This window comes from Scedosporium apiospermum (assembly GCF_000732125.1).
Source record: "Scedosporium apiospermum strain IHEM 14462 chromosome Unknown SEQ_SAPIO_0110, whole genome shotgun sequence".
Classification (NCBI taxonomy): Eukaryota; Fungi; Ascomycota; class Sordariomycetes; order Microascales; family Microascaceae; genus Scedosporium; species Scedosporium apiospermum.
Window position 1 is genome coordinate 103,892 of NW_015971811.1, and position 23,983 is coordinate 127,874.

At 53.3% G+C, this 23,983-nt stretch overlaps 3 protein-coding genes and 5 pseudogenes across 3 annotated transcripts; 3 read left to right on the forward strand and 5 right to left on the reverse strand.

The window, feature by feature from the left end:
- Nucleotides 1-311: 311 nt before the first annotated feature.
- SAPIO_CDS7016 (uncharacterized protein) lies at nt 312-1,484 on the reverse strand (the record flags this gene model as incomplete). The annotated part of the gene is made up of 2 exons (XM_016788966.1): nt 312-473; nt 564-1,484. The coding sequence occupies 2 exons, from the start codon at nt 1,482-1,484 to the stop codon at nt 312-314; spliced, it is 1,083 nt and encodes a 360-aa protein (XP_016640793.1).
- Nucleotides 1,485-2,406: 922 nt separating this feature from the next.
- Nucleotides 2,407-3,219, forward strand: SAPIO_CDS7017 (annotated as a pseudogene; the record flags this gene model as incomplete).
- Nucleotides 3,220-3,627: 408 nt separating this feature from the next.
- On the reverse strand, nt 3,628-4,500 carry SAPIO_CDS7018 (annotated as a pseudogene; the record flags this gene model as incomplete).
- Nucleotides 4,501-4,872: 372 nt separating this feature from the next.
- SAPIO_CDS7019 (uncharacterized protein) lies at nt 4,873-6,281 on the reverse strand (the record flags this gene model as incomplete). The annotated part of the gene is made up of 2 exons (XM_016788967.1): nt 4,873-5,690; nt 5,978-6,281. 2 exons carry the CDS (start codon nt 6,279-6,281, stop codon nt 4,873-4,875), a joined length of 1,122 nt encoding a protein of 373 aa, XP_016640794.1.
- A 687-nt stretch (nt 6,282-6,968) lies between these two features.
- On the reverse strand, nt 6,969-9,841 carry SAPIO_CDS7020 (Duf221 domain-containing protein; the record flags this gene model as incomplete). The annotated part of the gene is made up of 4 exons (XM_016788968.1): nt 6,969-7,753; nt 7,822-9,461; nt 9,530-9,656; nt 9,796-9,841. 4 exons carry the CDS (start codon nt 9,839-9,841, stop codon nt 6,969-6,971), a joined length of 2,598 nt encoding a protein of 865 aa, XP_016640795.1.
- A 4,006-nt stretch (nt 9,842-13,847) lies between these two features.
- Nucleotides 13,848-15,413, forward strand: SAPIO_CDS7021 (annotated as a pseudogene; the record flags this gene model as incomplete).
- Nucleotides 15,414-17,097: 1,684 nt separating this feature from the next.
- On the forward strand, nt 17,098-20,451 carry SAPIO_CDS7022 (annotated as a pseudogene; the record flags this gene model as incomplete).
- A 705-nt stretch (nt 20,452-21,156) lies between these two features.
- On the reverse strand, nt 21,157-22,365 carry SAPIO_CDS7023 (annotated as a pseudogene; the record flags this gene model as incomplete).
- Nucleotides 22,366-23,983: the final 1,618 nt, after the last annotated feature.

The window sequence follows — 23,983 nt, forward strand, 5'->3', positions numbered from 1 at the left end:
ATGGACGCCAAAGCGACGAGGAAACCCAACTCTCTCCAACGCCAGAGCTTTTATACTCATCCACCTTTTTGATTTTTTTCTTTTTTTGTTCTTGCAAGAGGCCCGGTTGCCCGGGACTTCAACACCTCTTCTCAAGTCTGAGAAAAAAATAGGGTAAATTTCTTCAGGCCCATCCACTCTCCACAGCCTCATACTTAAGCTGTCAGTAAAAGGTGCAATCAACACCTGCATATCCGAGAATTATCAGGGTAAATTGACCAGGGAGAACGCCAAGAACTCTCCTTTCCTTCTTCTTGATTTTCCATTCCCCATTAGGCCTCCTCCAACATGCCTTCCTCTTCTAAATCCGCATGGGCCTTGGTGAGGATGCGGTCGGGGACCATGGTGCCATAGGCATCCATGAGCTGAAGGAAAGGATACTCGGGTTTATGAATGCCAAACTCAGTGACAAGATTTGTGATCCACTCGGGGGGCTGCGTGAGCGCACAAAAGGCGGCGTTGTTAGCTTCGACATCCCGGTCATCGCAAAGGTGAGAGGCATGATATATCTATGCCAAACTTACAGTGTAATCAATCGGGTCCTCTGGCAACCGACTAGGCCCTTCCGTCGTAAAGTCCAGCAGACTCTGCGCAAAGCCCAAATCCTTATCCTTCTGCCCCGTAGGCAGCGTCGGCATCCTCACAAACTTATGCTCCTCGGTAGCGACGTAGAAAGGAATCTGCGGCTCATGCGCATAAGCCAACTTTGCAATCTGCGCCGTCCCCAGGCGCGAAATGATGCCCCCGCTCTGCGGCACGGCCTCGGCGCCAACGATGACCATGGTAATCCTGCGCTGGAGGCCCATGACGTGGGCGACGGCCGTCTCGGGGATCTCGGCGACGGGGATGCTCGCCTTTCGCAGCTCGGCGCAGACCTGGTCGCTTTCCTCGCGGCGACGTTCGTCCCGCACGTAGACGACCTGGAAGGTGACGCGACCCGTGCGGATGACCGCTTGCTCGGCGGCGCGCAGGATGAGGCCGGAGACGGCCCGAGACGCGCCGGATGTCAGCACCGTCGAGCCATCCTTTACGAGCTTCCAGCCGATGTTGGCGACGCTCTCACGGGCTTGGATGGCGCGGGTAGCGAAGACGGCTGAATTGGAGAGTAAGTGGTCGCGCGTGGCCGCGAAGCCTCCACTACGGCGCGACTCGTCGTCTTCGCGCTGCCTCAGAGACTGGACGATGAAGCGCTCGAAGAGGTCGGTGCCCGCCATGAGCGGCACGGGGTTCCTGACGGAGGCATGGAGGATGGCGACCTGGGACTTGATGAGGTCGAGGGTCTCGAAGACGGTGGAGGTGGGCTGGGCGTTTAGGAGTTCGATGAGGGCTTGGATGGCGGCGACGGGTTGGGTGTAGGCGGGGTTTGTGGAAAGGAGGTGGCGGTATGTGGAGACGATGTCGAAGGAGGAGGAGGTCGAGGGCGTTGGGCGGAGGGGGAGCGTCATTGTTGCTGAGGAGGATGAGGGTTGATCAGTGCCAGGGTTGGCATTCTCCGTTTTGACGGGAGCTAGACAAGGGCTTGGTTAGTTCGAGGCCATTGAGGGAATACAAAGAGAGGAGGCATACAGTTAGGGTCATCTGCTGCCATGGAGAGAGCAGGGCAAGTGGATTTTGTCTGTGCTGTTCCGTGGGTGCTACTTAAAGCGGAGGGATTCCTGTGACGATTCTCAGATTCAAGGTCGAACAATGGATTTGATAATTGCTACGATCAAGAATGTGAGTCAGTCACACAAATCCCAGAGGATGTGGGGCAATGGATTGTTTTATTGTACTCAATACCTATGATTATGCATAATTAGCTAGTGATCAATTGTACTAGATACCTCATCGCTAGTTGGCGGGCTTCCAACATGGTGTGTCCAAGTCGAGAAACCACCTTCGTCTACTGCTCTTTCCCATTTGACCGGACCAAACAGCCCCGATGTGGTAACTGACATCACCTTGAATTGCACCTATCAACTCCTTTGCTTTAGAGGCCCCGGACTGGCTGGCTGCCTGTATTATGGGGAAGCCACAGCATTGAACAGGCACGGGATGCCTGGAAGCAACCCTGAGAGCAGCCAGCGATGGGTGTAATTGTCTCTAATGAAACAGCATTGAGCGCAGGTTGAACCCCACCTCAAAGCTACCCCTCCTCCTTAAAACTCCCCGGAAGCTTCACCTCGCATGTTACAGGCTTCGCCTCAAAGACCCGAGGTCACATTCTACATTCCAGGAACCTCCTCGTATCTCGTCTTTCGTTTCAAGAATTCATCATCCAAATAAGCCCTCAGATCTCTATCTCTCCTTCTTCCGAGATATCCAGCCTAGCCCGCCAGAAACATCAAAAGAGATAATAATAAAAACAAAAAAAGCACAGCTAGCACAATGACATCCACCGACCCAGCAACTGGCCTCCCACTCCCCCCAGACGCCCTCCAACGCGTCCTCTTCATCGTCCACCCCGTCCACGTCTACGCCGTCCCACCCCTCGCCTCGACAAAAGGCTACTCGGCATCCTCCTGGACCGCCGACCCAGCCCGCCACATCTTCACCGCCCGCTGCCGCATCATCGAAACGTCCTACGAGCAGGACGACCGCGAAGTCCTCAAGGCCGACGTCGTTCTCGAGGACCCCAAGACGGGCGAACTTTTCGCCGCCGCGCCCTATACGGACGAGTCGGCCGTCGAACCCGTCGTCGACAGCTCGAGGTTCTTCGCCCTGAGCGTGAGGGATCCTTCGGGGAGGAAGGCCGTCTTGGGGATCGGCTTTGAGGATAGGAGCGAGGCTTTTGATTTTGGGGTCGCGCTTCAGGAGCTGAAGAAATCCGTTCTCGGAAGCACGGCTGCCTCTTCGCTGGGCGGAGCGAATGCGGCTGCGGCGGAAAAGAAGAAGAAGCCGACCGAGATGAGGGACCTCAGCTTGAAAGAGGGGGAGACCATCACCATAAATTTTGGCGGGTCCAAGTTCCAGAGGAAACAGCGGCCTAAGGAGGAGACGTCGACTCCTTCTGCCGGCGGAGATTTGTCGGCCTTCTCCTTACCGCCTCCTCCGGGTGCCCCTACCGGTTCTTCAAATGCCGGAAACGTGTTCCTGCCGCCTCCACCTCCGCCCAGCGGATCTAGAACGAGCAGGGCTCAGAAGAGGCTGTCGGCACAACAGCTCGGTTTTGACGATGGCCAGTTTGGCGAGTTTGCATAGATGTTTTCGTTTTTCTTTTTTCCTACCACCCCCCGTGGGGGTGTAATGATGTTTCGCGGCGTAAAAGGTTTATTCTCTTTTTCTTTCCTTTTTGGATCGGGGCGCTGGAGGTAATCAGTCTAGTCGCGACTGCGAATTTTGGATACAGATGAGATTTGGCCTGAATGATCAACTTAGTAGCTTCCGCTCTCGTCGTACAAGACATAGCATATCCAGGTGATATCATCCAATGTTGGTCGTCTCATGATGTACCGCGTTTCATTTCTCAGTTTGGGATATGCAAGAGATAATCCATGGATTTCTGTGCTAACAAATACTGGACGTATTCCAATTTCCAATTTGCTACTCTTACAAGATTCCTGGTTATCCAACCGCCTTGGCGCCCGTCCAATTGAGAAGCTATCAAAGTTACCAACCGTATCCTTCCGGAGGCGCAGACACATCTGGCATCGGCCAGGGATTATGGGTTTCCGAGTCAGGAGAGGACCACGAGGGTACGAAAACTGGAGACGTGGGGCTCAAACTCGTCGTTACCGACACAGCAGGACCGAGAGGATTCATCGAGTCAAAAGATGCGAGGGACAATGATTCATCCGCCGCTGCCGCTTCTGGTGGGGTATGGAAATACCCAACGGGAAGTGTGTGGCCATCCACGAGAAGTGAGTCGAGGCCCATGCCCTGCAGCTGCTGGGATTGTAGCCGAACCTGAGCCCACCGCTCCCTACTCTGCATCTCAACGTAAAGCTCACCGAGACGCACGATGATGGCCTTCTCCTGCTCCGCAGCCATAGCTATCTTGCTCTTGAGCAGGCTGATGTGCTTCCTCAACCGCCGGCGCTGGCGTGGGGTTCGTTCCGATGCGGTTTCAGGGGACTCAGCCGTGGCGGCTCCATATGAAGCCTCTTCTTGCTCCAAGGCCGACAGCCGGAGGAGGAACTCGTAAGATCGCCTACCTTGGGTGGAGAGGGAGTCCACGAGGTAGGTCCGCTCGATGAGGAGGTCTTGGATCGGGCGGGGTGACAGCACTGTCCGGGGGGCGAGAGATCCGATCTGGGGTTTGGGTAGTGCTGGGCGATGGTTGTGGTGCTGCTGCTGCTGCGGGTTCTTTTGTGTTCGTCCCTGTTTCGGTCGTTGAAACGCTGTGGTTGGAATCGGTAGACTCTTGGGGCACAATGGAGTACTTAGAGGAGACACCGTGGGCGGAGAAGAGGACGGAGCTGTGCTACTGCAATCACTTGCTGATCCCATCGTGATAGACGCCTCAAACTTGGAAGAAGTCATGGTGACTCTGCATAGTAAATTCAGATTACTGATCGACGTAGGTGGGAAGTAGGTTTTTGAGCCATCCTGGGAAAGGATCTCCTAGGGGAAAAGGGTTAAAATATGGAATGCTGCTCCTCGCCGCTTGGCTCGCTGTGACACTCGACGAGCATCCCTCATTTCGTCCGACGGGTTTCGATAAGAATCGTATCTTTGTCCCTTTTTGCATTCGATGTCGGTAACAAAGGTCGTTTGTTGCCCAAGTCAGTCTCCCGATGCAAGGGAGTCGATGGAAGTAGCCCGGTTCGGTCAAGCAAGCGATGCGCCCCGCTCGCCTCGGCGAACTTACACTTCCCGTCACGTATTAATGGCCCCCTCCTCCCTTTCCAATCCTCAAATGTTGAAACCTTCATGGCCTGGAGGGTCGCAAAAACGCCAAAGCCCAGCCTGCTCTGCTGCCCTGCGTGCGGAAGATATCTCCGACTCCGTCGCGGCGCGATTGATTTCGGCATAGCGGACGTCGTCCTGTGTTCCCGATTCCACTCCCTCTGCGGTGCTCCCTTCCCCTCCTCCCCTTCTAGTTCGTTTCGCCTTGCCAACGTGGGCATCGGGGTGGTACTGCTCCATAATGTTGACAAACATATCCTTGGAGATGTCGGTGGCGAGAAACTGCATGATCTTTTCCGCTTCTGATTCCTTACCCGGCATAACGAGGTGCCGAACAAGGACGCCTTTCTTGGCTATTCCGTCTGGGGTAAAGCACAGATCACCAACTTGCTTGTGCATCTCCCTGATGCTCTCCCTTGCTGTGGCAGCGTAATCATCTGCCTTAAGTAGCCTCTTTGAAGTGCTTGGCTCCCACACCTTGAAATCAGGAAGGTAGATATCGACTAGACCGTCCAGCAGCTGGAGAGATTCCGCCGAATCGAAGCTCGACGTGTTGTAGATGATGGGCAAGCGCAGACCCAGCTCCGCAGCGTGCAGGATGCTGAGCACGACTTGGGGTACCACATGTTCCGGAGTGATGAGATTGATGTTGTGCACCTTTCCCACTTCCTGAAGCTTGATGTACCACTCGCCTAGCTCCTCGGGGGTAAGATCCATGCCGTTGCGTTGATGCGAAATGTCGTGGTTCTGACAGAAGACGCAACGGAGGTTACACCCAGAGAAGAAGACGGCGCCACTTCCATTGTGGCCCTGGATGCAAGGTTCTAGAAAAGTAAACAAACGAAAAATACGTCTTAGGCACTGATTTGTGATCTAAGGCCGGACATTGAAAATATTACGGCTTGAAATGGAAGGGTGAAGGGATAGGTATATTAGGGAGAGGAGGGAAGGATAAGATCTAATTCTCGGTCCACATCTGCAACCACACTGACTAGATGAGGCTGGTAGGGAGTTTGATGCAGACTTAGGATATGGATATGAGTGTGAATATGGTGGGAGGTGGGAACGAGGGTGAAAAAAATACTGCAAGGGTTCGGCGCATATCCCTTACCTTCACCAAAGTGTGGCGCAATCACATTGACCTTGGCCTTGTCACCAATAAGGCACATTCCCGTCTTCTCATACCGGTTAACCCCGCACAATCGCGGGCAGAGGTTGCAGTTACTCAAATGGGCATAGGCGCGAGACCGCTTCTTCGCCGAGTCGACCGAGGAAAGGGTCATGTATCTCGGGATGTAGTCGTCGAGGAGGAACGGGGGCGCCAGATGGAGGTGACGACGCTGCGGGATGGTGGCATGGTTGGGGAGAGAAGTGAGCCGCCGGCATTTAAGCCACGGTCTTGCGAGGGCTCGCATTATCGGGGAAGGTTCATAACGTGGTAGGGCGTGAGTTTTCCATTCGCATCGATTCAAGGCAAAAATTGCGTCGTGATGGTGTCCCGTTGAGGTCGAATGAGTGTCGCGAGGGAAGTTGACGTCAAGTTTTGATGGATAAATGCATACGCTTCAATAAGCTCGAGAATTACTAATACCAGCTCAACCCGTTAACCCGGCAGGCCCGGATTTTGCCTGGTTCGGATCCGGCAACCGAGGATACAACTTAAGCTCTCCGGCACGAGACGGCATCCGGACGCCGGGGTCGTTGACGAGATCACAATACTAAAGGCTTGGGGTTTGAGCGCTTGAACATTATATATATAGAGGGGTGATATGACTCCCCCAAAAAATGAATTGCTAAATGATTTTCTTGGTCCTTTCTGTGAGTAATTTATCGAGGCAATTGACTATCCACATATCCCTAAACTCAGCAATGAAGCATTATTATGTCGAGAAAAAGTCGTCGTGCTATCTGCAAATTCTGATGCCACAAAAAAACATTTATGTCATATATCCCGATCTCGGCTGGACCTCATCACTGCGGGTATCATATCCAGCACCATCAACACCAATAATCCATCCAAGGTATAATATCCAAAACAAATCTACGTTTCCATTCCCCCCTAACCTCATCGTATTATCGGGAGCGCGATAAAATCACCGTCTCTAGTAGTGAGGTTTCTCCTCCCAAATGGGTGGCCTCGCCTCAATCTCGTCCCAAATAATCTTGTTCTTATCGTCGAGTGTGCATCCCTCATCCGTAATCGGGATCACACCCTCCGTATTCGCAATCTCGTGCTTTGACAACCCGGCGACATCCTGAGGGATCCAAAGCAGAGGAGGCCTGTCGTTGACTGACGGGGGATTATACGAGTTGGCCTCGGTGGCCTCTTCGAGGGTCTCGCCGGGGCCGTATTGGTGACGGGGGATAAGCTTGCGAAGTTGCGCGTACGACGAGTACTTCCACGGCTTGAAGAACTTGGTAAGGAAGTTGCCTTTGGGCGGGGCCGACGCAGAGGCCTTGACATTCTTGCCCCCGGCAGATGTGCTGCCCTCGCCGGCAGTGGCGTCCTCCTCGATGGCGTCGTCAGCCTCACCGTGTTCCATGAGGCTCTCCTCTTCAACCTCGAGACTGCGGGGCAGGTTGTAAAGCAGGGGGTTGAGAGCGCTCTGCACGGTAATGTGGAAGAATACCGTGAACACGAGGAAGACAATCATGACAATCATGGGCCAGAATGCCTTGGACACCGCGCACATGCCAACCATGCAAATTTCAGCGAGGTAAACACCGACGAGCAGCTGCTTCATGGCCCGCGGGTAGATGAGGCCCCTCGTATCGATGCCGGAATCATTGACGAAGAGGATGTTGTACCTGTACGCGAGATAGAAGAGTGCCATTCCGATGGTAGACCAGAACAACATCAGCGGAGCGATGACCGAGTACGTGATACCTAAGAAAAAAGTTTCCATGTTAGCCACTTGTATGCAAGACGAAGAAATAAATCTTATAAGCACTCACTGATAACGGCAATGTTAGTATAGATGGGAAGGACCTGGCCCCAAGAGATGGCCGACAGGGTTGTCCATTTGTTATACATGGCACGGGGCGTTCTGGCCAAGAACTTGTACGTCAGGCGGAAGATGACGTAGCCCGCAACCTGGGTCAAGACACTCGAAGCAATCGTGATACCCTGAACGATGAAAAAGGAAATGTAAAAGTTGGAGGATTTGGGGATGGCGGCCGATAGGGTCTCGAAAACCTTGCCGGGCCCTTCCTTCGCAAACGTGCCCAATACGCTGAATACCGAACCGGATATGGTCGTGACGAGGAAGACCTGGACGACCTGGAAGGCGAAGTAGACGGCCTGAGTGAAGAGTTCGACTTGCGAGTCGGTCGGCTCACCAGCAAACCTAGCGCAGAGCCTAATAACGACAGGGACGAGAGACATGAGAATGGAAAGAGCAACGGCGGGAAGGAGACCGGTGATGAAACCCATGACGACTTCCGGGACCTTGTCAAGGAACGACAGCCAGGACCACTTGGCGCGGAGGGTGTCGACCTGAGAAATAGAGGCGACGAAGGCGACGGGAATGGCCCAGAAGATGATCATGGCAGTCAGGAAGGCAAGGACAATGTATCGTCGGACAATCTTCTGCCACCACGGGACTCTAAGACTCTTCCAAATCACCTCCTCTGGACTGACTCCGATGTACCTGGGGCTCATTTGGAGAGGGTCGTGGTGAGTGAGGGACTGGACGGCGGACTGGGCGTCGGACTGGGTATAAAACTCGACAAAGACGGCAGGGATGGGCTTAGACTCCCCAGCGAGGTACTTGGCCTGTGCCTCTTCGATTTCCGGGGTGAGAGTGCTCAGCTTCTCCCTAGACCACTCGATGGTGTCGACCTTCTCACCGACAAGACCAAGGAGGCCCAGGCGATGAGTAGGCCGCTTGTCCTTAGGAACCCAGCGCGCTGCGAGGTCACCGCTCTCGAGCTCCTGGGGAGGCGATTGTTGCTTGGAAGTCTCGGAAGATCCGTCCTTGGACTTGACGCGATTAGCGTTGGCGAGCTTTAGGAGCTTTACCTCGGCAGCCTCGAGCTTCATGGCAACCTTTGTGCGCTCCTCGACGAGCTTATCGAGGTCGTCGGTATCGCCGGTGATCCAGATGTGCTTCGCAGTCTCCTTGAACATGAGCCGAATCTTATCAACGTTGAGGTAGGCCTGCGGAACGGAGGTGAAGAGAACGGTCCGAGACGAGATGCGGCGAGCAACCTGGGGAGTGAGAAGGAAAGCCTGTCGCAGGTAGATGTAAAAGATGCATTCCCGCATGATCATGTACAGCACGAAGCCGTAGAAGATCCAAGCCACCAAGACGTGGCCAAAGAGACGGTTCCGATTCGCAGAGTCCTGGATATTGATGTTGCTAATGGACAAGATATCGAGCTGCTCCGCATTGCCGCCGCCGGTAGCATTGATGGGGAAGAGCGTAGGCCAGGTCATGCAAAGACCAACGAAGCAGATCGTAGTACAGATGCGCAAGAATCGAAGGAACAGATAGCCATCGAGAGACTGGGTTCTGAGGGCATGCGCATCTGGAATCTTCCAAAATGAGCCAAACCAGTTGAAGATGCCGTTCGGCAAGGCTGGAGTCCTCTCCCTGTGCGATCCTATGTTAGATGGCCAACCGAAAATCAGAGGGATGGCGGAGATGGCCGGGCCACGTACTTTTCAGGAATGGTTCCCAGATATGTCCTGGGAGCATAGTATCTCCTCGCGCCTTTGCGGATAATGAGGAAAATACCAATCATGATGAAAGCAACAAGACCACCAGTGACCAGTGTGGTCACCATGCCTGTTCGTTACATTGTATTGATTAGCAAGACTACTTCCAGCTAGAAACCGCTCAAATGCATCATCGCATTCTCAAGAGAGAGGCCATAGAAGAATAGAGGATGTGAGCTCTCGGGGAAAAATGTTTTCTTTCTGCTTACCCTGGAGGGTGGCGGGTTTAGTCTCGGCTGCGTCCGAGTCGCTCATTTTTGCGGTAACGACGACTGAATCGGCACGAGGATGCGTCGAAAGGGGAGATAACAAAAAGGAAATGGAAAGGGAAGAGGGAAAAAGAAGGTAAAGTCCCGTCTAAATTGAAGAAGAGAAATTCGAGCCCGTGTTAAGAGTGAAAAAAAACGAGGAAGGGCGCCGCCATTCAAATTCTCGTCAACTGTCGTCCCGGCCCACTCCCGAATGGTGGTGGAGGGTCTGAACAAGCCGAAGTCCAAGACTCGGTGCCGTACTTGGTCGGGAATTAGTTGTAGAGTGTATGTGCTCAAGAAGAAGAATTTGATCAACACCTGCAATCAATCTGCCTCCACAGCCAAACACGCAATTTAAACGAGGGGTTAGGCGGCGGTATATAGGAAGGGGGTATTCGATCTCTCGGCTGTCGACAGGTTCCACAATGACACGCTTGACAATGGACGGGGAAACGTCGAGCTGAAAATCACGAGGGGGAGAACCAGGGGGTTCGTGGTTGAAAGAGGCCGAGAAACAGGTTAATCAAATATAGTCATTCTTCCTGCTCCTCGCTACGAAGTACGTCCATACAAGTAGATAACGACGGGGAACTGGAGTGACATCTATTTGATACAAATGAGATCAATGGATGGACTGACCTGGGCTGGACTGGGCTGGTCGAGGGGCCTGAAAAAGCCCAATCGATGGATCCATCGAATCTGCATCGCGCAACCCGCATGACCCACCAGGGATCCCTGAGGTATTCCCAAGTACGATGTATTGGCAAGCGCGTCTTGGGCGTCCTCCATGGCATCGGACAGGGCAAGCATCAACAACTCGTGCAAGCACTCGTCGACGATTACCGTCTCCTCCACAATACGTATGCTTGGCGCAAGGGTTGTCCAGTTGAGCTGGGGTGGCGACTTGCACCTTGCGCTATCACCGACGATCATTGATGTGGTCATTGATCTTGGGAGCCCTCCAAAGAATGGCCACAGTGAAGGGTACGGCGTATCCGCCCCTACTTCGTTGGGAACAAGTTACTCCAGACTTGGAGGCATCCATTTCCCAGACAGGATACGGCTTTTAGCTCGAGCGAGTGCTTCGGCGATACTATGACGAGTACTAGATTGAGGGGAAAAAAGAAATTTCCACGAGGATGGCGCGTATCACAGTGGACTGGCGTGGCTCTCCAAGTTCGAGCGCACACACTTGATGCCCTTCACTTTGCTCGACCTGCGAAATGCCACATGTACAAGCATCAAACTCAAATACTTGTAGGTACCGAGGTACTTGGACTCCTGCGTTCCGGCCTCCTGCGCTCCTCTTGAAAATTGATACGAATTGACCTTGAACAGAGCTTCCAATCCTCAGCGGAGGTCGAATACCGACAGCGTCCTCTATTGCCTCGCACAATTGAGAGATCCAAAACCTCGTGTACACAACCTACAAGTTTGCATGCAAAGTATAATAGTCCAACGAAATTTTTTTTCCCGTGTCAAAACGCCAGCGCCTCGTCAAGCCGCTCAAAGCTTGTTGCCCAGGGAATCGTTATCCTTAGGGTGTTATCGGACATTAAACGGCTGCGCCTCACAATCAACTGACACGGAGCACGAGTGGTCTTGCTGCGTGTGCAAAGCTCAGCTCAGACGTCGGCCTCTCGCCAGTGTGTCGGCGAAAGAGGATCCCAATCTTATTAGCGCCGCCAGGTCATCTTAGCTTCTGAAACTAAACTAATTCCCACCACCGTCGCCACACCCTCGCCGGGCCATACCGCTTCGAGACACAGTCCCAAAAAGGAGTATTGGCAAATGACGTACGCGAAGAGTGTGAAGTGTGCTTGTTGGACAAAGGTATCCACATGCATACCCAATGCATAGATAGATATTGCTTCATACTTCGTCGACATTTACCTCTTTCTAGCTCTTCTGACTTCATACCTTTCAGTTCAACCCTACTCTGTTGCCACAGCTTTGAAAGTTCTAGTCTAGCCGCCTTTTCTGGCTGTGCCTGTGGCGCATCTCCGGGTCATGACGAAAGAAGTTGAAGCCATCTCCATCCACATGGGTCACACGTCGTCGCATAGGAAGTTTAATATAGAGTTCAAATCTTTCAGCCCGGCATGCCTCCCAAGAAGCACCCTTCTTAGAGGGGAGCAGGAGAGGACAGACTGGAGTGTACACAGGTACCCGATGCACCTTCACCCTTTGGGCAGGGTCCCATGCTCGTCAAGAAAAAATAGAGTGTTCATGTTTAATAGCACAGATGTTTTATTGGCCCACAGGACTCTGGTGGTTGGTCGGAAATCGCCCCGGCAATGCACAGTTCAGCTGGGATGGGGTCAAAAAGAAGGGAAAAACACAATGATAATAAAAGTCGATACGACACTGCCGAGAACCCGCCCATCATCAAGGAGTCAATGCAACGATGGATCGCAGATCATCAGTGATGGATGCCTTTGGTGTCATCCACGGGCGGGAGCGCCAACCCGAAGGTCTGGTCAGGCGGCGGGTTTACTTCATGCATTATATCCTCTGTGAACTTTGTCCAGAGCACACTATACGCTCGTAAGCGTCATTGTTTCTGGTGCACGCAAGCCAGTCCTGGCTTTTCAGAGTCTGAGACGCGATGAGACCTCCTCGTGTTGTGTCGTCGCTGCGAACGACGCGACGATGCTGGTGAGAAATGAGACCAGCCAAGTCTAGCCTCGATTAGCGCTTCGGAATCGAAATAGGTAGTCTCAAGCCGCATCATGTGTCTCGTCTCGTCGGTCGGGCGCTGGGGTCTCTCTCCAGCAGTGCAGGGGTTGGCATCTGTGCGCTGTACTTTGTAGAGGTTGTAGGACAGGACAAGTCCAAAGTAAGTTTACTTCGTAGATTATGATTGCCTGTGTATTACCTGCCTCTTCTCTATCCTCCGGATTCAGACAGCTGCGCATCTGGACCATTCAACCACCATTCGACCACTATTCTTGCCCTTCAACGCTAGGTTACCATCGTGACCTAGTGTCTCCTCTCCCGGCCTAGTGCTGAAGAGCAAATGCATTAATTGATCACAGTGGATAAGGGCGCTCTATACTTCGTATGTGCATGCGTACACTACTTCGTACTGCTGCTATGCTTGTCGTACGCTACTTTAGAGGAGAGGCCCAACGAAGTCTGAAAAACGGTCGTCGCGTCGACGACACTCCTAACAGCCGCGCTTTCAATCTCCTCTGAACATCAACGACTCCACATACTTCGTAGTTCGTACTACCTGTAGCTTATTTACCAAGTATTGATGTTTAACTTGGAAGAGTCCAGCGAAGCCTCTCTGCCAACCCTCAAGCCTCCAACTGCTGTTTACAAATAGTGATACCCCGCAGAGACGAGGCATCCATCCCAACTAAGCCTCGAGGTTCTAATGGCATGCAGTTCTTGATATCAAAGAAGCAACTCGGCATGTCTATCAATGCTTGGCTTTTCGATGGATTTCATCATGCAGATCCCAAATCCAGCGTAGTTTACAGACGTAGACAGACGCCCTATCCCGTATCATATATCATACATAGCACATGGCTTACTCGACGTCTCCGCCACGGCTACGTACTTCATAGTATGTAGAAGAGGCAGATTCGAGGAGGCACACCAGCCCTTCTCCTCTACCACATTGGAATGCTCGTAGATGAGACGGCCCTCTTCTGTGTCCGTTTTCGGTGCATGCCTTGGGAACAAGCCATCATGCTGTGTTGCTTGGAATGTTGCATGCTCCATGGAACACATTCCATCCTCTCTCCGAAACCCACCGTTCTCAGTAGGATAGAGAAAATGAATAGAATGCATTTTCCTATCCTCCGAATACCTAACGGGTAAATCGCCAACTAGTTGCAGTTCTCACGGAAAGATCTCTGCCAGCTTCTTGTGTTCTGCTTGATACTATTATCAACATCCACTTTCACGCTCTCTCGGGTGATTGTGTGGTTGACACATTCAGAACATTGCTGCAGTTTCCCTAATCAAGCGCTTACCAGATACAGTCAGGAACGAACAAGATGACGACTCGAATGACGAACCCGCCGCCCGCGGAACAGGGCGACACCTTCGCAAACATGCTAGGCTACATACGGGCCACCGAGTACGCCAGGGCGTATTACTCTGATCATCTCAGAAACAACCACGAGGACCTCATCCCTCTCCTATCGCACGTCAACTGTGACTACCTGTCGCACCCAAGCAGACCGCCAACCCTGCTGGCTCTCAAGCAGCACGCACAAGCCCTCGCAATCTTCATCCGAGCTCATTGCATCAGCACGCAAGGAGGAGAGGTAGATGGAGCGAATAATGACGAAGATGCCAGAAAATTCCGGGAGCTGGAAGCCTTCGATTGGCTGAATGATCTGAGCAAGCCCTACGAGAATAACGATCCGAGCCATGCCACCCCTCTGACATCGCTCTCAAATCATGTCAAGAGCCAGTCGGACAGGGAGGGACCCGAATTTTACTGCCCCTTCCAGTCATATCCATCTCCGCCCCCAGGGAAAGAGGGAGGCGATGGCATACCCCGCAAAAAACACGCTTACCAGAGTCACCAAAATCTTCTTCTGCATGCAAACGATTGCCTCGAGATCCTGGATCACGAGTTCGCCGCCACGGGAGGTTTCATGTCCATTCTACCAACCCGGGAGAGCAAGCACAAGCGTGAGATAGAAGATATGAAAGCCGTCCGCAACTCGCTAGTCGGACAGTGGCTCTTATTCACGCAGCATCTCGTGGCGCGGATGCACGAGCTCGAAATCAACTACGGGAAATCCCTCGACGTCCTCGCCGGAGAGGCAGCTGTGCCGCTGCAAATGGCAGGCCGGTCCGGCGCCATGAAGGAGACGGGGAGAGAGATCGGCTTCCCCCAGGACCGCTGGATCCTCGCCAACGCGGGTGACGACGTGTTCGATTACCTGCACCAGCTCCTGGATAAGAAAGAGGCTCAGTACGAGGCCCAAGAGGCTTCCTGGAAGGCCGCCGGCGTGAGCGGCCACCGGCTGTGGATGGACGGCATGGACGGCGATAAAATCGCACGCGGCATCGTGACGGTGGACGTCCAGACGCGCTTCTATCGACTGAAGAACACAGGCAAGAGCACCATTTTCGTGCTGCCGGCTTGGCAGGGCCACCCCGCCTGCAAATCGACGAGGGCGGTCGAGGAACGACCGACCGTAGTCGCCGTCCCTGCGCCTCAGTGGCCTGCACGTGTCTCGGACTGGGAAGCTAAATCCGCATCTAAGCTGGAAGCGGTCCAAAAACATGAGAGGCACAAACAAATCCTGTCGGACAAGGTCCAGACGTTGATGAAGAAGAATTTTGCTTGCCAAAGCCAGTTGGAAAAGACGACGAGTCTGATCAAGTCCTACGAGGCAGCTTTCCCGGATAACACTACAGCTAGTATCAAGAATTTAGAGGAACAATTGGATAGGTATCGACAGAAGCTTGCAGAACTCAGAAATGCTCTTCCAAATGAGTACCACGTTTTGCTCAAAATGAAAAAGACGGACAAGAAGAAGGAGAAAGAGGAGGAAGAGGAAGAGGAAGAGGAGGAGGAGGAAGAGGAGGAAGAGGAAGAGTAAGAGGAGGAGGAGGAGTAAGAGGAGGAGGAGGAGACCGGGGGGTCGGCCGACAGTGGCGCCGCATGAACCGGAGCAGATGAAGGGGATGCGTAGTCTGCTTGTTTCGGTCGATAAAGTGAGGTGGTTAAGCAGAGCAGAGTGGAGGTAGTTTCTGTGCCTCTGTTTCTCTGTTTCTCTATTTCTCTATTCCTCTGTTCCTCTGTTTCTGCTTGTACGAAGAAGTATTTTCTCCGTGGCTGTACTTTTGTATCATTTGTCTCTTTTCTAGTTTCAGTAAAATGAATCAATGAATGGGAGGGTCGCCTTGGCGTCTTTGAAATATCTTACTTCATCCATGGCAGAGACAAGCACAATTGTCGTGAGGTTGAACCCGGCCCCACGGGGCCGAATCCAATTTTCCTTGGCTCCTCGACCAGACCAGCCGTGCTCTACGGAAGTCGCTCCTGCCGCCCGTGTCTCCGCCCCGCTTGGCCCAAGCCCCGCCCCGTTGAATGTTCAAATCGGTCAAATGCAACAATTGATTGATTGCATCAACTGATCAATCTGATCTGGCCAACCCCGTCCAATTCTCCAAGTCTCCAACCACGCGCCACGCCACGGGCCAAGCAACGTTTCTTCCTCTCGCTTGGCCGTTGCCCCGTGAACCACGCCAACGCAAACAATAGTACGACATACGACGCAGATCAGTCCAACCCACTTGGTCAATTCATTGTTATCGGTATTATTACGACCCCGTCCATGGAATTCTTCACCCCGAAGTCCAAGGACTCGAGGATAGACATGCGTGGCCAAAAAGGAATAATATCTGTAATCTACCAGTACTAAGCAGCTAAGCAGTGGTCTGGTATGGTTCATGGTTAATCATCCTGCGCTCCGTGCCCTCCCATTTTCCGTGTCCCGCACTTGCACTTCGTCACGATCATCCTGCATTGATCATTGCTCATTGATCCTTTGCTTCCCTGATCGATTATCCATTATCAAACTCTATTATCGTGATTCCGCTTACGCGCATCTTCTCTGTTCGTTTACGAAGCACGGCCACAGCACCTGCACCCCAAGGCCTTGATCCCCGGTGAACCCGCCGTGTTGTTGTGACACGTCGTCAGCCCTTTTCATCCTGGTCATAACCACCCCCCCTCCCCACAATCCTTTCCCTAGAATCTTACCTCGTCTTCTTTTGCGTGCTGCCAGCTCAGCACTGCAGGGTAAAGAGGATCGGGGAGTGAGAGTCAGAAATTCCCTTGTAAGAGTGTGCATTCCGAAGGCCAAGAATCCAGTCATGATCGCTCCTTGAGCCCGAGGAGAATCCACCCCTCCGTGGAGCATCCCCAGTCCATTGTCGCCAGTCGCCAGTCTCCAGTCACCAGTCACCAGTCACCAGTCGAAACAAAGAGACGGGAGCCTCTCCGAGAATACGAGATCTGGAAGGGAACCTGCACCCCTCATCCGGCTTCTCGTGTGTCGCGACAACTCTAATCGTGCGTTCTTGGGGACAACCCGCACCATGAGTTGGCCTCACCGGGCCTCGTACTGACTTCTCCCGGCCTTCCTTGCTTTTCGTCCCACACCCCTACCGCTGTTTATTGGGCCAAGGCAAGGTTAAAAAGAAAAAAAAAAAAAAAAAAAAAAAAAAAAAGAATTACCACCTTCTTCCCTTCTTCGCCACTGCTTCCCGATCCCGGCCATGTCACACGGGGTTCGGCGACGGGCCCTCACCGCCGGCCCGCACGCAGCTATCCGAAATGCACCTGTCGCCCTTCTTCTCCTCTTCCTCATCGCCTGGGCGCCCGCCGTCCTCGCCGCCACCCCGGCAAAATTTCCTTATATGCCCACCACTATAATCGCGCCAGCCGTGACCTCCGAGGGAAGCGACTCGACTGCCCATAAGGCCTACGTATTCCGCCAGACGGGCGGAAATGTAGAGTTCCTTTCGCTGAATATCGGCGCCACGGTCGACGGAGAGAATGGGTGGGAGACTCTTACCGATAAGCTCCCATTTATGGATGGGGCCTCTGACACTGCAATCTACTCGCCAGCCTTGTCAGAAAATGGACACCTCATCGTCTATGCGGGTGATTGCGACTCATCAACCGACTTTCAAATCTGGACATATGTCCCTTCGACTAATAACAATGGGAAACCCTCGTGGGAGAAACAGACCATCTCCTCTGCGGACAGCAGCATCACATACCCCGGGCCCAACTTCCTTGGCGCTTCTGTGAGCTTTTCTTCCCAGGTCCAACCGACAGTTTCCGACCCCGTTGTCTACACCTTTGGGGGTATGTGCGCCAATTCGAGCAACGAACTCACGAGCTGGCAGTATCTCGGCCGTTACACCAACCAGATGCGCAAGATTTCCCTCGAGTCAGATTCCAAGTACAGTCTCTCAATCGTGCCGAGCAAGGGCCCCGTGCGTGAGGCTGGCTTTACGCTCACAAGGCTGCTCCCATCCCTAAATTACCGCGGAGACACCGTTACTCAGCGCTCCAACTACGTCCTTCTCGGAGGTCATACGCAAGAGGCCTTTGTGAACATGAGCACGGCTGCGGTTTGGAATCTTCCCGAGGAGTCGTGGTCTTTCGTCAACATCAAAGCACCGAGCGCCCGATCCGAAGAACTGAGAGCCGACATAGCTCTCGTATCACAGCAGCCGGAGAGTGTGACTGTTGACAGTAGATCTGGACATACAACAGTCCTGAGCGAGGATGGAACCACCCTAGTTTTATTGGGAGGCTGGGTCGGTAATGTCAACCGAGCCGCGCAGCCTCAGCTCGTGATGCTCCGGATGGGAGCTTCTTATGACGACTGGCAGTGGGTGATTCCCGATGTTCAGCCTACCGGCAACGGTATCTACGGGCATGGTGCAGCTCTTCTACCCGGAAATGTTATGATGGTGTATGGCGGTTACGAAATTACTCCTCCCAATTGGTCCAAGTCAAAGAGGCAGTCGAACTCAGACGCGCCCCAGTTCCTCAATCTTACAAGCATGACATGGGCCACCAGCTATGCGAATCCATCGTATTATTCGGGCCAGCCACCACCTTCCTCTCCTGGCGGTACCAGTGCGGCAGACAAAGACGACAAGGCGAAGCGACTCGGCCTTGGTATCGGCCTTGGTGTCGGCATCCCTCTCATCATCGCCGCCATCGCGCTGTTCTTCTTCTACCGACGGCGTTCGAGACGCAGGAGGACCTTACGTGACGATGCCATCCGCGCCCTAGCACAAGATAGAGCCCTCTTCCTTCAGAGCGAAAATGAGATGGCGGAGCGAGACTACGACACCGGGTATGACTCCTTGTCCTGGGCTCCCCCCACGTGGTATACGGGCGGTCCCAACGCGTACGATAACGTGGCACGATCCCTCGGATATGAGACTCTGAGCAGCGGAAGTAACAGAAACTCCATGTCGCTTCACCCCGCTCTTCAAATTCCGCGAAAGCCTGCTTCGCGTAACTCGAGAGGCATGTACCAACCTGCCGGAGGCTCCATGACGTCCGGCATTCACCCGATTTATGAAGCAGATGAGGAAGTAGAGCAGCAAGAGAACAGAGGGCGCGAAAATGACGAAACTCCCAACGGTGAATCATCCAATGAACCACATACACCCAGTTCTCAGGTCCCTTCGGATCCATTTGCGACTCCGGTCCTTCCGGCAGCCCCCGTTCTATATCCTAGCGGGCGATCCTCTGCAACGCCAAGCCCTGAAGGACGTAGGATGGACCCCGAGGTGCAGGATTGGATGTCGGATGTGGACGCAATGGAGGGTCTACTTGCGCGGATGAACCGCCGACAAAGCGGAAGGGTTTCGCCCACGAAATCCTCAAACCCATCCTTGATTACGGACGAAGATGCTCGGACAGGAAGTAACCTGTCAGACCGCAGCGCGGTCAGCCTCGCACGATCGACATCAGGGAGGTCTTACCTTCGCCCTCTCAGTTTTGGCGCTGGTTTCGGCGCTAGCGCGGCTGCCGACGGTCGACTAGGCAGTTCGAGCAGCAGCAGCCCTTCTTACAGCACCGCAAAGTCCAACTTCACCACCTTGCAGGCTGAAGGGCCGAATCTACTCTACGCCGGCGGTAGCAGTGAGCCGGATCACGACCGTCACTACCACCACGACAATGACGAAGAGCACGACGATGATATCATACCCGTTCCTGGGAGCCCTAGCAAGATGAAACCCCGTCGCGGATGGTTAGGCAGCCTTCGCCGCGTTTTCGGTCCCGGAGCGGGCCCATCCCAAGAACATCCTAGTGAGCCCTCGCCAACCCGCGCTTCCGTCGAGCATACTTCGACGGATTACGACCACCGCCCATCGGGGTTGAGCAGTATTAGCGGCTCTCTGCTCCGGAGAAAACAGGGCAAGCACGCATGGGAGTCGGAGGTTGCCGGGTCGGGAACAACTGGTGGACTAACCGTGCCGGCGGAGCAGGAGCCGAGATGTTCGACCGAGACGGATTGGGATATTGAAAGGGCGGTGGAGCAGCGTCTTGTTCAAGTTATGTTTACGGTACCTAAGGAGAAGTTGAGAGTGGTCAATGCGGAGGTGGAAGGAGAGGCAGAAGCCGGAATGTCTGGTCTTGATGGTGAAAAGCCTTCGGAGGAATTGGTGCGAGGACCCGAAGGCGGTTCTCAAACGACGTACGGTGGTGAGATCCTGAGCGAGAAGCGGGCGCTTGAAGAAGACTCGCTTCCGGCGCATCCGATTCACAACGACCAGGTGTCTGATTTGGAAGACCCCTTCCTCGAGCCCCTACACCGCGAGGTTTCGGCCGAATCCGAAGGGGGTCATGGGTACCCCTTAGAGGAGAGAATCGTTCCAGAGGCTGTAGTGAAGCCGCTCTCGCCATCCAGTTTCCAGCCACCGACGCCCGAGATACCGCAGCGCAACATCATGCGGGATACACCGCCCAGCAGGGAATCCGAATTACTGCGTACGGCTGACTCGATGAAGTTTGAAAAACCGAAGACCAAGGTGTTGGAGATGGTGGAGTCGATTGAAGGGAGGAGCAGAGAGGGATCTCCCCGGCGAGGGAAATAAGAGAACGTAGCGGCGTGGTGAACGGTGGGTGATTTATTTTTTTGCCTTTTCTTCTTCTTTTACTGTTATTCTTTCTTCGATTTGGCGAGGCTAGGGTTTTTCTTCTTTTTGGCATATATAATTATGGTGGAACCCCGAATAGGGAGAAAGAGAGGGATTGTTCTGTTCGATAGGAATGGAGGGAGAGACGGGATGGCGTGTGGATATAGGTTAGGGGATGGGGACTTGGGCGGACTGGTACGATTACGAGTCAAGGATAACATTGATGTGTAGGATGCGAAACGGATTGATGGATTTTTGTTTGAAGGATGTTTATTGTATGTATTCTTTCTTGGAATTTGGGCGCAAATCTGCTTTTTGGATATGGGGTAGGTTTTACGGAGGTTCGATGCATTTCACGGTCGTTCAGGGATTGCACCTTGCTCCTAAAGCTTAACGATGCTCTATATACGTGTTTATCATATCGCTGGCGTACTTGATGAGCCCCAGTCCAGTACGAACTTGTGATTGTGGGATCATAGATTTGCTTAAATGCAGAGAGTCGAGAATACAATTTACTATCTGAGAAAACTACGCGCAACCCGACAGAGTGGTTGCCAGCCCCTCTAGGAAACAAGACTCCGGACGCCAAGCTAACAAAATCTAACGATTCCGCTCTACAAATGCACTATAACCGATCATGTAAAAAAAAAAAAAAAAAGTCTACTATTCCCCATTCTGCAGGCCTCCGTCGACCCTCTTCGTCAGTCCCGCGTTCCGCTCAATGACCGAATCAACAAGTGCCTTGCCAGGGAAGTCAATGATCACCACACCAGCCCGGCCCGGCGTATCCGGATCCTCCAACCAGATGCCCGTCCTGTCGTTCATCCCGAGGATCTGCCTATCGTTGAGCGGGCCAGCCGCAGCCTCGATGGGCAAGACGCCAAAGGAAGCGCTGAGATGGGATAGGAACAGCACAGAGTTGTCATCGGGCCTGTTCCTCGCCAGGTGCAAGTTGGACTCGATGGCCACCCACTTATCCTCGAGATGGTAGATGGTGGGGATTTCCCAGAGGTCTTCGAGTTCCATCAGCGACGACTCCCAGAGGAGACCGTAGTGCCTCTCCTCGGCGGGGAAGTTCTCGAGCAGGAGGATCTTCCCGCGCAGGTCTCCCAGGGTGGGGAGGTACGAGGACTGGGGGGACTCGATGGGGACCTCGAATAGATGCTTGCCGAAACCGGGAGAGGTTTCGGGGTTCTCGAGGCGGAAGTGGTTGAAGACCTCCTCGAACGTCTTGTTCCATTCTTTCGCATCGCCAACGGGCTTGCCCTCTTCCTTGAGCCGCATGATGATGGTTTCGTCAGGGTGGGCGTCTAAGAAGGCGAACATCTCTAGGGCGACGTCGGTAAAGGTGTAGCCCGTGTAGCTGAAGGAGTGGTAGATTCCTATCGTGTGGTTGACGAGTCTTCCCCGGATGTCGAAATATCGCACGCCGGCGTTCAGTTGGGTGCTGAGGTTATGGCTTTGGCACTGCAGGCGGATATTCTTCACCATGTCGTAGGTCATGGTGTCGTGGGTTCCCGGAATGGATAAGCTTGTGATGTTGACATCGTCTGGGATCGAAGCCATCCAATCCGGATTATAGGCCTGGTCAATATCGAAAGAATAAGGCGACTCGTACCCATGATAACATTTCGCTCCTCCCCAGCTAAACATGCAGTGGCCGATCGAGAGCAGAGCCGTGAAAAGAGCCATAGCGATAAAGGCGCAGAGAGCGATGAGGACCATGGACGCGACACTTCGTCTTCTGGCCGGCCGATTCAGGGGAGTGTACCTCGCCCCGCCGGCCTGGCACAAGCCCATTAATTTATCGCAGTCTCTCCATAACGGTAGCTGCTTCTCCGACGGATTGAAGGTGTCGGCGGTCCCCCGCATGATGAGGGCAAATGACAAGTGAGACCAAGGTTAAGCTGATGGGTTCAGGTTGAGGGGGGCAGGCGCGATGCTTCGGCCTCGGTACGTGGTGTATGAGCTAGGCAGATGCTCGAAAACCGGCCTCTCCGGGTTAATTGCTGCGACGTTCAAACGGGACAAGAGAAAAGAACGAAACACAGAGGCCGTCGCGCCCACGACGTAACACAAAACACCAACAGGCTTATATTGCTCGAAAGGCTTGGATGTAAGCCGACTTGTTGGGATTCCAACGACGAATTGCTCACATGGGCTTCAGGCTCCAGGTTCTAACCCAATAATCCGGGCACATGACCTGGGCCTGCCCAGGCGGAGGTTGGTTACTGTGTCAGATTGTGGCAGATGCCTCAAGCTGGCAAGTTCCACCGCAGTTTTGCCCCGAAGCCGGAACGAATTGAACGATTGAAGGAGGCTGCGTGGGGTTGCGGAAAATGGCGAAGGGGTCAGTGATGGCGTCATAGCCAGACCAGCCGGCTTTCTGTTCTACAAGGGATGAATCAAACTCCTCAACTCCTCATCATTTGGGGTGAACCGTCCCCACCGCCTCGCGCCATTAAAGGCCTTGAGGATGAGAGCAGCGAGAACTTGAGTCAATGAGCAGCAGACAATACACAGTCCCATGAGGGTGACGAGGGGGGATTTAACTCACCGAAGAAGCAGTTGCCACACCCAGGGGCAGCTAAACTAGTTTACTGAGTGCAGGCAATTGATCTCGGTTCCTGACTATCAAAAGCCACCAAATTCTGACGGGAAAACTGAGCTTAAGGCACTAGAGTTTGAGGAGGGGCACTGTGCACTCTGACGAAACCCGGCACGTTTCGATCTTGACAGCTCTTCTTAGATGTTCTGTTTAGAATACTGTCGATGTTGGCCTGGTCACGCTTCCCTGGGAAACTGGAAGCTTGTGCGACACGGATGGACACGTGAACAGCGAGTCGGTGTCTCTCGATGTTTTCGCTTCTCCATCTTGGCCTTCCCAATTTGTTGGCCTCGTGTTGCATTGATCATCTTCAAGAGTTCCGAAGAGCTCTGAACATACCGCCTAGCTTTCACTGGAAAACGACTCTTGTCCAGCTCGAACTGCTGATAGGCAGAGCTGACAATGCAACCTGACGCTCCAGCCTTGCTTGCTTCGTCGAGCTGCTGCTGTGGCCTTCACTTCTTCACTCCGGCTTGATCCTCCAGAAGTTAGTCAAACACCACACCCGGAATACGAAGCAATCACAAGATTCTCCGGCAACCAAATGGCCGAGATCACTTCTTATCGCCTTCACTCAAGATATGCGTGTGTCTGTAACTTCTTTCGAAAAAAAAAAATAAAAAAAAATCCTATCCTGCATAGACGCCAACTGCCTTTTATAGATTTTACTTTTGAACATGATGTCACGGATGACCCAAGGACATGTGGTCGACGAAGATCAGGCACTCGTGGCAAAACCATTCGAACTACGGAGTAAACTTTTAACAAACAAAGAAGGGAGGAAAAAACGTGGCTGACTCGCCCCCACTGCCATGGAGCCAAGGGCTTGGTATCATTTAAATAATGCACCAATACCAATAGCTTGGGCGAGATATCATCATA